A 14498-nucleotide genomic window follows, 5' to 3' on the forward strand; every position below is an offset into this window, starting at 1 on the left:
AAAAATTGTTTTGCAATTTTTTTTTTAAGAGTTTATTTATTCATGAGAAAGATAGGCAGAGAGAGAAAGAACCAGACACCACTCTGGCACATGTCCTGCCGGATATTGAACTCAAGACCTCATGGTTGAGAATTGAATGCTTTATCCACTGTGTCACCTCCCAGACCACTGTTTTGCAATTTTAACTCCACATATGCTTAAGAGCGGAGTAATTTTAGCCTTGAAGCCTAGTTAATACAGGAAGGCTTTGGATGTGAAAAGTACACTGTCAGGGTACTTCTATTCTTTTAATATATTTCTGCAGCAAAAATCAGTGTTTCAAAGAGTCAGCAACTTAAATACCTATTTTTTCTTTTTAAATTTTTTTTTTAACCAGAGCACTGTTCAGCTCTGGCTTATGGTGGTGCGGGGGATTGAACCTGGGACTTTGGAATCTCAGGCATGAAAGTCTGTTTGCATAACCATTATGTTATGTACCCCCGTTTTTTCTTTTTAATTGTGACTTGTTTCACTAAAGTATTCTAATGCATTGTCTACTTTAAACTTTTATATAACTATAGAAAGTAATACTGTGGTTAGACAAGTACTTCTATAAAAGCCATATAAAAATATTCAAGGAGATTTTGATGAAGGCAAGTATTAAGGTTCTCCTGGCTCAACTGTCTAGCTATTTTTGTTTGCATGTTACCTGGCAGTTCCAGTTAAACCTCCTTTAAAAATGTCTTTCCAAATTAGAGCTTTCTCAGTTAGGGTTTTATTTTAATGAGTCAAAATTAATACTTCTTTTATTTCTATAGGTTCCAGAGAAAGCTTATTTATCAGACTTTGAACTGGAAGTAAGTGTTTTTTTAAAATGTGAGAGCTATGGGAGGCACCCAGGATTTATAAACTGAATATAAACTCTTTGCTCTCATATTCTTTTTAAAAGTTTTACAGTTCTTTGTTTTATGTCTATGCCAAATTCTTCTGCAGGGCTTAATTTTGTTGTCATTTTCCCCTACTTTAACTTGAATATTCACTATATATATATATATTTTTTTTTGCTATTCTAAGTAGATGCTTTTTTTTTTTTTTACCAGAACACTGCTCAGCTCTAGTTTATGATGGTGCAGGGGATTGAACCTGGGACTTTGGAGCCTCAGGCCTGAGAGTCTCTTTGCATAACCATTATGCTATCTACCCCTGCCCAGTAGATGCTTTAAAACCTTCTGCTAGGGGCCAGGTGGTGGCACACTTGGTTAAGCACACACACTGTAGTATGCAAGGACCTAGGTTCAAGCCCCTGGTCCCCCCCACCTGTAGGGGGAAATCTTCACAAGTGGTAAAGCAGAGCTGCAGGTATCTCTTTATTTCTCTCCCTCTCTATCTCCCCCCTTCTCGATTTCTCTGTCTCTATCCAATAATAAAATTAAAAAAAAAAAAACACCTTCTGTTATTTCTTTTATTACTTGACTTTACTTACTCATTAAGTTTTGATAATGTGGGGCCAGGTGGTGGTGCACCTGGTTAAGCACACACATTATTGTGCAAAAGGACCCAGATTCAGGCCTCTAGTCCCCACCTGCAGAGGGACAGCGTTACAAGTGATGAACCAGGGCTGCAGGTGTCTTACTGTCTCTTTTCTCTCTACCCCATCCCTCTCAATTTCTCTCTGTCTCTATCCAATAAAAAAAAAAAACATTAAAAAAGGTTTTTATAATGTGTGCACACAACTGGGTGTACCCCCACCACTCATTAAGCTTTGAATATGTAGTATATTGTTTTTTTCTTTTCTATTTTTTTAAAAAAGATTTTATTTTATTTATTCATGAGAAATGATAGGAGAGAGAGAAGGAACCAGACATCACTCTGGTACATGTGTTGCCAGGGATTGAACTCAGGACCTCATGCTTGAGAGTCCAGTGCCTTATCCACTGCGCCACCTCCCGGACCACATCTTTTTTCTATTTTTTTTTATTTAATAGAACAGGGAGAAATTGAGAGAAGAGGGGGAGATAGAGAGGAAGTCTCTAATAAAATGGAAAAAATGGCCACCAGTAGCACTGGATTCGTAGTGCTGGCACTAAGCCCCAGCGAAAACCCTGGAGACAGGAAAAACAAAACAAAACAAAAAACCAAAACCAAAAACAAAGAGGGAGAGAGAAGAGAGACACTTATAGACTTACTTCTCCTCACTGCTTGTAAAGCTTTCCCCTGTAGATGGGGAGTGGTGGCTCGAACCCAGATCCTTGCATAAGGTAATGTTTGTGCTTAACTGGATGCACCACTGCCAAGCCTCTGTATTGTTCTTAAAAGATATAAGATTAGAAGACATGATAAAAATTTCACTTTTAATGCACATTACTATATGGAGGGACCCGGGTTCAAGTCCCCAATGCCCATCTGCAATAGGGAAGCTTCATGAAGGTTGAAGAAGTGCTGCAGGTGTTTCTCTTTTTTGCTTCCCCTTCCTCTCAATTTCTCTCTGTCCTTTCAAATAAAAGAAAGAAAAATTCTCATTAAAAATGGATTTTGCTTTAGAGCCAGTTACTCAGATGAATGCTTTTTCTAAAGTGATTTTCTCTCTCTTTTAAGATACTTAAACAAACAAATTTTTGGGAATCGAGAGGTAGTGCAGTTAAGCGCAGGTGGCACAAAGTGCAGGGACTGGTGTAAGGATCCCGGTTCAAGCCCCTGGCTCCCCACCTGCAGGGGAGTTGCTTCACAAGTGGTGAAGCAACACGTCTGCAGGTGTCTATCTTTCCCTCCCCCTCTCTGTCTTCCCCTCTTCTCTCCATTTGTCTCTCCTATCTAACAATGATGACATCAATAACAATAATAACTATAGCAATAAAACAAGGACAACAAAATGGAATAAATAAATATTAAAAAAAGAAAACAAAAAAACTTTTGTTTTTATTTTAATGAGAGCTACAGAGAGAACTCAGGCATGAAAATCATTTTGCACAGTCATTATGCTATCTCTCCTGCCCTAAAGCAGGAGTTCTTAATTTGAGGTGGATTATGAATGGGTTTCAAGAAGTCTGTATATCCCTGAATAAACAAATTTTGTGTATGTTTTTATTTTTTAATTAAAAAAATTTTTTTTGCCTCCAGAGTTACTGCTGGGCTTAGTGCCTACACTATGAATCCACTGCTCCTGGAGACCACTTTTTCCCATTTTGTTGCCCTTGTTGTTCTTATTGTTGCTGTTATTGTTATTGTTGCCATTGATGTTGTTGTTGGATAGGATAGAGAGAAACAGAGAGGAGGGGAAGACGGGAGAGAAAGCTAGACACCTGCAGACCTGCCTCACCGCTTATGTGGTGATTCCCCTGTAGGTGGGGAGCTGGGGGCTCAACCAGAATCCTTCTCCTGGTCCTTGTGCAATGCGTGCTTAACCTGCTGCACTACCACCCGACCCTCTGTGTATAATTTTTTTTTTCTAGTAACGTTTCCATTGGTAGTGCAGTGGGTTAAGTGCACATGGTGCAAAGTGCAAGGACCGGCACAGGATCCTGGTTTGAGCCCCCGGCTCCCTACTTGCAGGGGGATAACTTCACAAACGGGTCAAACAGGTCTGCAGGTGTCTCTCTCTCCTCTCTGTCTTCCCTTCCTCTCTTGATTTCTCTCTGTCCTGTCCAACAACAACAACAACAATAATAACAACATTAAACAACAAGGGCAACAAAAGGAAAAATGGCCTCCAGGAGCAGTGGATTTGAGTGCAGGCACTGAGCCCCAGCAATAACCCTGGAGGCAAAAAATAAAGTATACTATGAATTCTTTTTGAGTAAGACAAATAAAGAGCCATTGTTGATACAGGGATGTTCTTGAGCCATCTCATTCTCGGCTAATGCAAATTACCATATCAGCCTATACAGAGTTACTTATCTCAAACCTCTTCTGTAAATATTTTCACATTCTCAGTAAATAGATATTATTATATTCAGAAGCAAGGTAGTGTGTCGTAATGAGTCAATTGTATTATATGATGCAAGACTTTTCAGAAAATGGATTAAGTCTTAAAATATTAATTAGAAATCAAATATGTTCCTGTGTTTTATAGCAATGATAAAACATTTAGTAGGGGGCTGGGCAGTAGTACAGTGGGTTAAGTGCACAGGTACGAAGCGCAAGGACTGAGGCATGAAGATCCTGGTTTGAGTCCTGGTTCCCCACCTGCAGGGGGGTTGCTTCACAGGTAGTGAAGCAGGTCTATAGGTGTCTGTCCTTCTCTCCCCCCCTCCTCTCATGTTTTCTTTGTCTTATCCAACAATAATGACAGTAATAATAACAGTGATAAACAACAAGGGCAACAAAAGGAAAAAAATAGCCTCCAGGAGCAGTGGATTCATAGTGCAGGCACTGAGCCCCAGCGATAACCCTAGAGGCAAAAACAAGAAAACAAACAAAACAAAAACATTTAGTAGCTAAAATAGCATGGGACAGATTTACTGAAAAGTGGTCATTATAGTGAAGCTTCATATTTAATAAAACATTTGATAGCTTTATAGCTATGCCAGTACTTTTAAAATACTCAAGATTTTAGGTGTCATTGTGCCATCTACTGATAATTATATTTTCTTTCTTTTCTTTTTTTCTTTTCTTTTTTTTTTTTTTAGGTATCCCAAAGGCATTCATGTTGAGACTTTAGAAACTGAAAAGGTAACAATTATCCACAGCTAACACACAACACAGACACATCAGTATGTTGAAAATCAGAATTTATGTCTTGTAAAAAGAGAACTTACTCCTTAGCTCTGTTTACTACAATAGGTGACCTTGGGAAACTCTCCCCACACACCACCTCTGGCTTTTGGTGGTGCTGTGGATAGAACCTGGGCTTTCTACCTTTGGGCATCAAAGTCTTTTTGTATAACCACTATGTTATCTCTCTAGCCCTCGTTTTACACTTTAAGCCTCAGATGATTGAGGGGATGATTCTGATAATTATATCCTTGTACTACAGGTTTAAATTTTTTAAAAAAATATTTATTTCCTTTTTGTTGCCCTTGTCGTTTTTATTGTTGTTGAAGCTATTGTTGTTGATGTCGTCATTGTTGGATAGGACAGAGAGAAATGGAGAGAGGAGGGGAAGAGTAGCAGACCTGCTTCACTCCCTGTGAAGGGACCCCCTGCTGGGGACTTGAACAGGGATCCTTATGCTGGTCTTTGCACTTCGCGCCAGGTGCACTTAACCTGCTGCAATACTGCGGGACTCCCAACAGTTTCTTTTCTTTTTCTTAAACATTTTTATTTATTTTTATTTTATTTTTTAAAAATTTTTTATTTATTCCCTCTTGTTGCCCTTGTTGTTTTATTGTTGTAGTTGTTGTTGTTATTGATGTTGTGGTTGTTGGATAGGACAGAGAGAAATGGAGGGGGGGGGAAGACTGGGGGAGAGAAAGATAGACACCTGCAGACCTGCTTTACCGCTTGTGAAGTGACTCCCCTGCAGGTGGGGAGCTGGGGGCTTGAACTGGGATCCTTACGCCGGTCCTTGCGCTTTGCGCCACCTGCGCTTAACCGGCTGTGCTACCGCCCAACTCCCTATTATATATTTTTTTAACACCAGAGCACTGCTCAGCTCTGGCTTATGGTGGTGTGGGGGATTGAACCTGGGACTTTGGAGCCTCAGGCATGACAGTCTCTTTGCATAACCACTATGCTATCTACCCCGCCCACATTTTTATTTCTTATTAATAGTATATCACCTTATTTCTTATTTCTTATTTTATTTCTTATTACTAGTATATGCCACCTCTCCAGATTCAAAGGAGGTCTCGAAACTTTACATCAGGCTCAACCTGACGCTGTTGACTGGCTACGCAAGAAGGGCAAACGCTAGAAGAATAGTATATCACAAGATTTTACCACACCCATAGGAATTTTTTTCTTTTTCTTTTTAAAAAATATTTTACTTATTTATTCATGAGAAATGATAGGAGAGAGAGAAAGAACCAGACATCACTCTGGTACATATGCTGCTGGAGATTGAACTTGGGACCTCATGCATGAGAGTCCAAAGCCTTATCCACTGCGCCACCTCTTAGACTACAGGAAATTTTTTCTTTATTATTATTATTTTTCTAATATTTATTCTGTTTTTGTTGCCCTTGTTTTATTATTGTGGTTATTATTGTTGTTATTGATGTTGTCGTTGTTGGATAGGACAGAGAGAAATGGAGAGAGGAGGGGAAAACAGAGGGGGGAGAGAAAGATAGACACTTTCAGACCTGCTTCACCAGTTGTAAAGAAACTCCCTTTCAGGTGGGGAGCCGGGGCCTGGAACCGGGATCCTTACTCCAGTCCTTGTGCTTTGCGCCACCTGTGCTTTACCCACTGCGCTACTTCCCAACTCCCAGGAATTTTTTTCTTACCTTAGTGAAATATTATATAGAAATTTTATCTAAAACCAATTATTTAGAAATTGATTCAGTGCAACTTCTTAGTAATTGTCATGGAGAGTGTTTTACTCTGTGACAGGGGAAATGGCATAGTGATTATGCAGAAGACTTTCATCACTATAAGCCAGAGTAGGCTGGGGAGACAGCATAATGATTACACCTAGAGTCTTTACTGGGGTTAGGTGCCTAGACAATAACTTCACCATTATTGGTGGCTTTTTCTTTTTCTTTTTTTTTTTTAAATATATATATTTTAAAATTTATTTCTTTATTGGGGAATTAATGTTTTACATTCAACAGTAAATACAATAGTTTGTACGTGCATAACATTCCCCAGTTTCCCATTTAATAATACAACCCCCACTATGTCATTTATCATCCTTCATAGACCTGTATTCTCCTCACCCACCCACCCCAGAGTCTTTTACTTTGGTGAGATATGCCAATTACATTTCAGGTTCTACTTGTGTTTTCGTTTCTTTTTAAAAAATATTTATTCCCTTTTGTTGCCCGTTATTTTATTGTTGTAGTGATTATTGATGTTGTTGTTGTTTGATAGGACAGAGAGAAATGGAGAGAGGAGGGGAAGACGGGGGGGGGGTGGGAGGTTGGGGGCAGAGATAGACAGACACCTGCAGACCTGCTTCACCGCCTGTGAAGTGACTCCCCTGCAGGTGAGGAACCGGGGGCTCGAACTGGGATCCTTATGCCGGTCCTTGCGCTTTGTGCCACATGTGCTTAACCCGCTGTGCTACTGCCCGACTCCCTCTTTTTTTCTTTCTATAGAGACAGAAATCAGTGGTGGATGTGGAAGGGGCGGAAAAAGACACTAGTAGCACTGCTCTACTGCTTTTGAGACTTCCCTACTGTAGGTGGGGACTGGAGGCTTGTACCTGGGTTCGTGTGCATGATAAAGTGTGCATTCTACTGGAGCACTACCACCCAACCTCCCCTCTTCCTTTAAAAAGATATTTATTAGTGAGAGAGAGGCATATGTGTTGCCAGGGTTTGAGCTCAGGACCTCATGCTTAAGGGTCTAACACTTTATCTACTGCATCACTTCCTGCTGTATCAACTTTTTTTTTAAGTATGCAGTGCTGGGAATTGAGCCCATGACCGCATGCATGCAAAATGTAACACACTGCCACTGAACCACCTCCCTGGCCCAATTTAATAATTTCATGTTTGTATGAAAAAGCGAGAGAGGGGAGTTGGGTAGTAGCACAGCCAGTTAAGCGCACATGGCACGAAGGACCAGTGTAAGGATCTCGGTTCGAGCCCCTAGCTCTCCAACCTGCAGGGGAGTCGCTTCACAGGCAGTGAAGCAGGTCTGCAGGTGTCTATCTTTCCCTCCCACTCTCTGTCTTCCCCTCCTCTCTCCATTTCTCTCTATCCTATCCAACAACAACAACATCAGTAACAACAATAAAAAAACAAGGGCAACAAAAGGGAATAAATAAATAAATATATACATATACATATACATATACATATACATATACATATATATATATATATATATATATATATATATATAAAGAAAAAGCGAGAAAGGAAGAGAATAAGGGCACAGCACCACTTCACCATCTGTGAGTCCAACTTATTTTAGTTTTGATAGTCTCATGTGGTGTCATAGATCAAACTTGGCCTCATGCATGTAAGTCTTATGTTGTACTGTTGAGCCAGTTTCTTCGCAGTCCCATGATGCACTCTATTCTTGGACATTTCATAGTAACTTTGGTTGCATTTCAAATTACTTAGAATGTGTTTAGCCCATAAAGACCTGAGAGTAGTAAAAATGACAGCTTCTAAGAGTAGTTGAATCTGAAATTTGGAAGTCAAATCGTGTCTAGAAACTGTACATCTGCTTTGTCTTTTAGAAAGAACGATATTTAGTAATCAGTAAAGTAGATGAAGAAGAACGCAAAAGACGAGAGCAACAGAAGCATGCTAAAGCACAGGTAATTTTCTTTTGGTAAGAAGTAGCAACACAGGCATTGATCTATTCCTTTCTATGAGTTTCTAGGTTATATGCTGAATTTGATAAGTAGATTACTGATGTAAGAGAATTAAAGGACTGGGTAGTCGTGCACCTGCTAAAGTGTAAATGTCGATGACCTAAGTTTAAGCCCACCATCCCCACCTGCCAGGGGAAAGCTTCACACGCAGTGGGACAACACCGTTGGTCTCTTTTACTCTCTCTCTACATTTCTATGTCTGCTAGGAAAAAAAAAATTAGTGAAAACTTCTAGGAAAGAATAAGGGAATGTTTAGACTGAGTATTAGCTATTTCTCAGAAGTTAGACATTCTTGATGACTAGTCTTGACTTACAGAATGCATACTTCAGCAAAGTTTTCTTGCTTATCACTCAGATTGGTGTCATTGAGCTCCAGTGCTCATTAAATAATCATAGTCAATCTAATTTGGTACAGTTGCTTTTGTTTTTTATGGGGCACCAGTTCCCCACACATGCATCATACCACTTCTGAGTGACTTTTCCAGGTTATTGTTTCATTATTTTAGAGGGGAAGGGACATAGAGGAGAAATACCACAGTACTGTTCCACTATGTATGGAGCGCCTCTGGTGCCACAGTGCTGTAGTGTGGTGCTGGGATTCTACCTAGAACCTCACACATAGGTGAACTCTCTCCTGGGTCTGGTTTATTTAATTTAATTTTTAGTTTTAGTTTTTACCAGAGCACTGCTCAGCTCTGGCTTATGGTGGTGTGGGAGGTTGAACCTGGGACTTTGGAGCCTCAGGCATGAGAGTCTCTTTTGCATAGCCATTATGCTATCTACCCCTGCCCACTGGTTTTTTTTTCAAAACAAAATTTAGGACATGATTAGGCAGGTTATGGTGATATAGCCATATTTCCATTGTTGGATTGTTATACTGGTTGCTATGTAGAGATTGTATCAGAGTAAGGTTAGAAGCAGGGAAACCAGTAGGCTATAGAATTACCTTGCTTTTTTTTTTTTTTTTTGGAAACTGCCACTACTGTTTTCTGTAATGACTATATAACTTTACATTTTCATATATGGTACACAAACATTCTAATTTCTCCACATCTTTACTAATACTTGTTAGCTTCGGAGATTTATTTATTTGTTGTCCTTGTTGTTTATTGTCATTGTTGTTATTGCTGTAGTTGTTGGATAGGACAGAGTGAAATGGAGAGAGGGGGAGAGAAAGATGGACACCTGCAGACTTGCTTCACTGCCTGTGAAGCGACTCCTCTACAGGTGGGGAGCTGGGGGCTCAGACCGGGATCCTTAAGCCGGTGCTTGCGCTTTGTGTCATGTGCGCTTAACCCGCTGCGCTACTGCCTGACTCACTGGAGGTCATTTTTAAAGAATTGAGCACTTTCAGTGTGGGTGAAGTGAGACAGAGGACTGCAGTTAAGTACCTGGGAGTTAAAGTTACCAAGTGGAGAAGTGTTTATATAATTTAGCTGTGAGGGAATAAGAAGGGGCAGTTTGATGGAAAGGAAATAGCTAAAGAATTCAAGACTGGAGAGAAATTGAACCTATTTGAAAAGTGTTGGGATGAAAATGAGAGAGAAGAAACTGAGTGGGATGAATGCTGGATTGCTGTGGTGTAAAACTGTATAAATATCTATTTTGACATTAAAATTTAGGAATGATTTGCAGGTTTGATTTGCTTACTGTGGCATGGGTTTCGTTGAAACTTAGTGCAGTATTTAGTTTGACCAGCAGGTGGCAGCATTAAAAAGTTTCCATTAAAATTAATTTTATTATTATTATTTATTAATGAGAGGAGAGAACCAGGGCTTCTCTCTGGCACATGTGGTTTCAGGGCCTGAAATCAAGAACTCATGACTTGAGTCCAGTACTCTATCCATTACCTCCTGGGCTTCAAATTTGCACTAAGACATCGTGGCAGACTTGGAAATTTCAACAAATGATGTAAAAATGTGGGTAAACCCTAGATGTGATTATTTTTATAACTACTGAATAATTTACCACTTGCTTATTCTGTTTTCTAAAACAGGACAAATGAGATGTAAATAGATCTTTTCAGTGCATTTTTTTGTTTGTTTTTGTGATAGTACAAAACATAAAAATAAAGCTGTCTGGTTGTATATAGTTTCCATGCCTTTTTTTTGTTTTGTTGTTGTTGTTATGTTTTAGCTCATATAAATCTGTCTGTACTACATTATGATCACCATTATACAATTGTGTGTGAATAGTTTCCTCTCTTTTTTTCTAATAGGAGGAGCTGAATGATGCAGTGGGATTCTCTAGAGTTATTCATGCCATTGCTAATTCAGTAAGTGACTATACCTTTCTTTTTACTATTTTTAAAATTTATTTTATTTTTTGTGACTAGTGGGTTACAAGATTATAGGATCACAGAATATAGTTCCACATCACACCCACCGCCAAAGTTCTGTGTTCCCACTCAGTTCTTTTTCTTTTTTTTCCCTCACCAGGGTTATCACTGGGGCTTGTGCCTGCACTGCGACTCCACTGTTCCTGGTGGGCATTTTTTTCCTTTTTTTTTTTTTCCCCACCTTTCTATTTTATTTGATAGGACAGAGGGAAATTGAGAGGGGAAAGGGAGATCGAAAGATAGACACCTACTGACCTGCTTCACTGCTTGTGAAGCATCCCCCCTGCAGGTGGGGAGTGGGGTGTGGGGCTTCAAACCTGGGAACTTGTACATGGTAATATTTGTATTTAAGCTGGGTGCACCATCACCCAGTCCCCCCATTTCTTTTTTAAGCTTTTATTTCTTTCTTTTTGTTTAATATTTATTTTCCCTTTTGCTGCCCTTGTTGTTTAACATTGTTTTGTTTATTGATGTCATTGTTGTTGGATAGGACAGAGAGAAATGGAGAGAGGAGGGGAAGACAGAGCGGGAGAGAAAGATAGACACCTGCAGACCTGCTTCACCGCTTGTAAAGCGACTCCGCTGCAGGTGGGAAGCTAGGGCCTCGAACTGGGATCCTTATGCCGGTCCTTTCGCTTTGCGCCAGGTGTGCTTAACCTGTTGCACCACCGCCTGACTCCCATTAGCTCTTGTTTCTGAATATGATATTTAAAGTGAAATGCCTAGTTAACACCAAAATGCATGTGTTCTTCCACTGAGCCACAACCCCCCCCCACAGTTTTTTTTACTTAAAGTTTAGTACGAAATCCTCATGGGATCTGAATTATAAACTTCAGTCTTGAATCTTATTATAAATTTGTATTTAATGGCCTTCCCTTACCACCCCCGCCCCGACCTCCACCTTGACTTTCTTTAGGGGAAACTTGTTATTGGACACAATATGCTTTTGGATGTCATGCACACAATTCATCAGTTCTACTGCCCTCTGCCTACGGTAAGTGAGTTGTCAACCTGTATAAGAAAAATCCATGATTTTTCCCTACCTGCAAGGGGGGATCACTTCATAAGTGGTGAAGCAGTTCTGCAGGTGTCTTTCTCTCCCCCTCTCTATTTCTGCCTCCTCTCTCAATTTCTCTCTGTCCTATCCAATAAAAAATGGAGAAAATGGCCTCCAGGAGTAGTGGATTCATAGTGCAGGTACTGAGTCCCAGTGATAATCCTGGAGGCAAAACAAGACAAAACAAAATAAAACCATGATTCTTTATTGCTGAGAAAATGTTCTCTGTATGGGTGCTCTTTCCTTGAATGTAACATATTCGTGAAGAGAGTGTAGGATTGAGGGAGACTGCTGTGTATACTTTGAAAGATGGGCATATGCAATCCATTTTAAGGTGTCTTCGCTTGTCTGCCATCACTAGCAAGGCCAAACATTGTTTTGTCCTCATGCTACTAATTTGCTTATGAGTGCTGGGCAAATGTTCTTTGGCCACAGTTGTGGTTCTTGAGTTTGCATACATCATGGCCTTGTCTCATCACCCCTGGGGCTTTCTCCTCACTCTCCTTTATTCTCTGTGTATGTCTTTTAGTGACCCTACCCACTTCCCCGTCATCTACAGTGATGATCTATCCTCAGGTTTGCATACATAGTTCATTCTGATTTTACAAGTTTTTACTACCTTCAGGGTAGATAGTTGTTTCTTTGTCTCAAAGTATATAATTTACACTACCTTTTTCTTTTTTATTACCAAACCAGTTCTCTCTCCTGATTCCAGGGTCTAGATCTATAAGTGATAACCAATCACCAGTGCGTTTTTAACATTTTGACTCTTGATCTTGTTATTTATAAAGCCCTGACTTCTTGCTACTTTCACATCTGGATTCTTTTCATGTTGACTGTAAGTAGCCTTATTACTCTCGAGTTTAGCACACTCCAGGCAGGACTTTCTGTCTCCTTAGCCTTCCTTAAACCAGACTTTTTTCTGTGAAGGGCCAGATTTTAAAATGCTTTGGCCATGCCAGGAAGTACAGTCACAGTTCTCAGTGCTGTCACTGGAATTTGTAAAGTACTATTGATTGCACAACAGACTTTCATGCTTGCGGCTCTGAGGCCCTGGGCTCAGTCTCACACCGTCATAAGCCAGAGCTGAGCAGTGCTTTGGCTAGGCAGGAAAAAAGCAGAAGATGATGCTGATGAAGATTACAATAGGGGTCCGGGCAGTGGTGCACCGGGTTAAGCACACATAGTCTGAAGCACAAGGACCCCCGGGCTCCCTACCTGCAGAGGGCGTGGGGGGGACATTTCACAAGTGGTGAAGTAGGTCTGCAGGTGTCTGTCTTTCTCTCTCCCTCTCTGTCTTCCCTCCTTTCTCAATTTCTCTCTGTCCTATCAAAAAAAAAAAAAAAGATTGCCATACAAGTGGGTTTAGTTTTGTTCAAAGTATATTTATAAAAATATATTTATAAATATATAAAATTATTATAAAACATTAAAAATAAAATTATAAATATATAAAACTATATTTAAATATAGTTTTTTCCAAACTATATTTAGAAAAAAATAGGTGATGGTCTGCTTTCCAAACCTGCTTTAAGCTGCCACCAGATCAATCTTTTATTAATTTTGATTTGGAAGATGCCTATTTTAGTGATCTGTCTCATTTAACATCTGCAGATCATTAGATCATTTCTTTTTTTCTTTCTTTTTTAATATTTATTTATTTCCTTTTTGTTGCCTTTTTTTATTGTTGTAGTTATTGTTGATGTCTTTGTTGGATAGGACAGAGAAATGGAGAGAGCAGGGGAAGATAGACACCTGCAGACCTGCTTCACCGCCTGTGAAGCGACTCCCCTGCAGGTGGGGAGCTTGGGGCTCGAACCGGGATCCTCATGCCGCTCCTTGTGCTTTGCGCCACGTGCCCTTAACCCGCTGCACTACCACCCGACTCCCAGTTACTTCACATTTCTTATATGCCATCAGCATCTTGGTATTTACTGTGGAAATGTTTGATGTAAGCCAGTCATGAATATAGTGACTCTCCTTGTATTTTTTTTTTTTTGCCTCCATGGTTATTGCTGGGGCTTGGTGCCTGCACCATGAATCCACTGCTCCTGGAGGCTTTTCCCCCCCTTTTGTTGCCCTTGTTGTGGTTATTGTTGTTGTTGTTATTGCTGTCATCATTGTTAGATAGGACAGAGAGAGGAAGGGAAGACAGAGGGGGAGAGAAAGTTAGACACCTGCAGACCTGCTTCACCACTTGTGAAGAGACCCCTCTGTAGGTGGGGAGTTGGGGGCTTGAACTGAGATCCTTACGCTGGTCCTTAACACTGCACTACTGCCCGACCCCCTTTTGTATTTTAACAATGTAGAGACTGTTGCTGCTCTGTCTCCCCCCCACCTCTTTTAAATTATCTTTATTTATTTATTAGATGGAGATAGCCAGAAATTGAGAGGGAAGGGGAATATAGAGAGGATGAGAGACAGAGAGAGACACCTGCAGTACTGCTTCACCACACTCGAAGCTGCCTCCCTGCAGATGGGGACCAGGCACTTGAACCTGGGTAATTGGCACTGTAACAAGTACGCTCATCCATGTATGCTACCACCCTGTCCCAAACTTTTTTTTTTTTTTTAAACAGAGCACTGCTCATATCTGGCTTATAGTGGTGCAGGGGGTTGAACCTGGGACTTTGGAGCCTAAGGCATGAGAGTCTATTTGCATAACTATTATGATATCTGTTAGTTTTTTAGGTTTA

At 40.2% G+C, this 14498-nt stretch overlaps 1 protein-coding gene across 4 annotated transcripts in view; it reads left to right on the top strand.

Annotated features, from left to right (window-relative positions):
* PARN (poly(A)-specific ribonuclease) overlaps positions 1-14498 on the top strand; it is a 183589-nt gene that overhangs the window by 16341 nt on the left and 152750 nt on the right. For all 4 annotated transcript variants that reach the window (XM_060172944.1, XM_016191044.2, XM_060172943.1 and 1 more), the window contains 5 exons: positions 798-836; positions 4605-4647; positions 8270-8350; positions 10626-10682; positions 11662-11739. In XM_060172944.1, coding sequence (XP_060028927.1) covers positions 798-836; positions 4605-4647; positions 8270-8350; positions 10626-10682; positions 11662-11739 — 298 coding nt within the window. The remainder of the gene's footprint in view (positions 1-797; positions 837-4604; positions 4648-8269; positions 8351-10625; positions 10683-11661; positions 11740-14498) is intronic.

Source organism: Erinaceus europaeus, chromosome 15 (assembly GCF_950295315.1).
Source record: "Erinaceus europaeus chromosome 15, mEriEur2.1, whole genome shotgun sequence".
NCBI lineage: Eukaryota > Metazoa > Chordata > Mammalia > Eulipotyphla > Erinaceidae > Erinaceus > Erinaceus europaeus.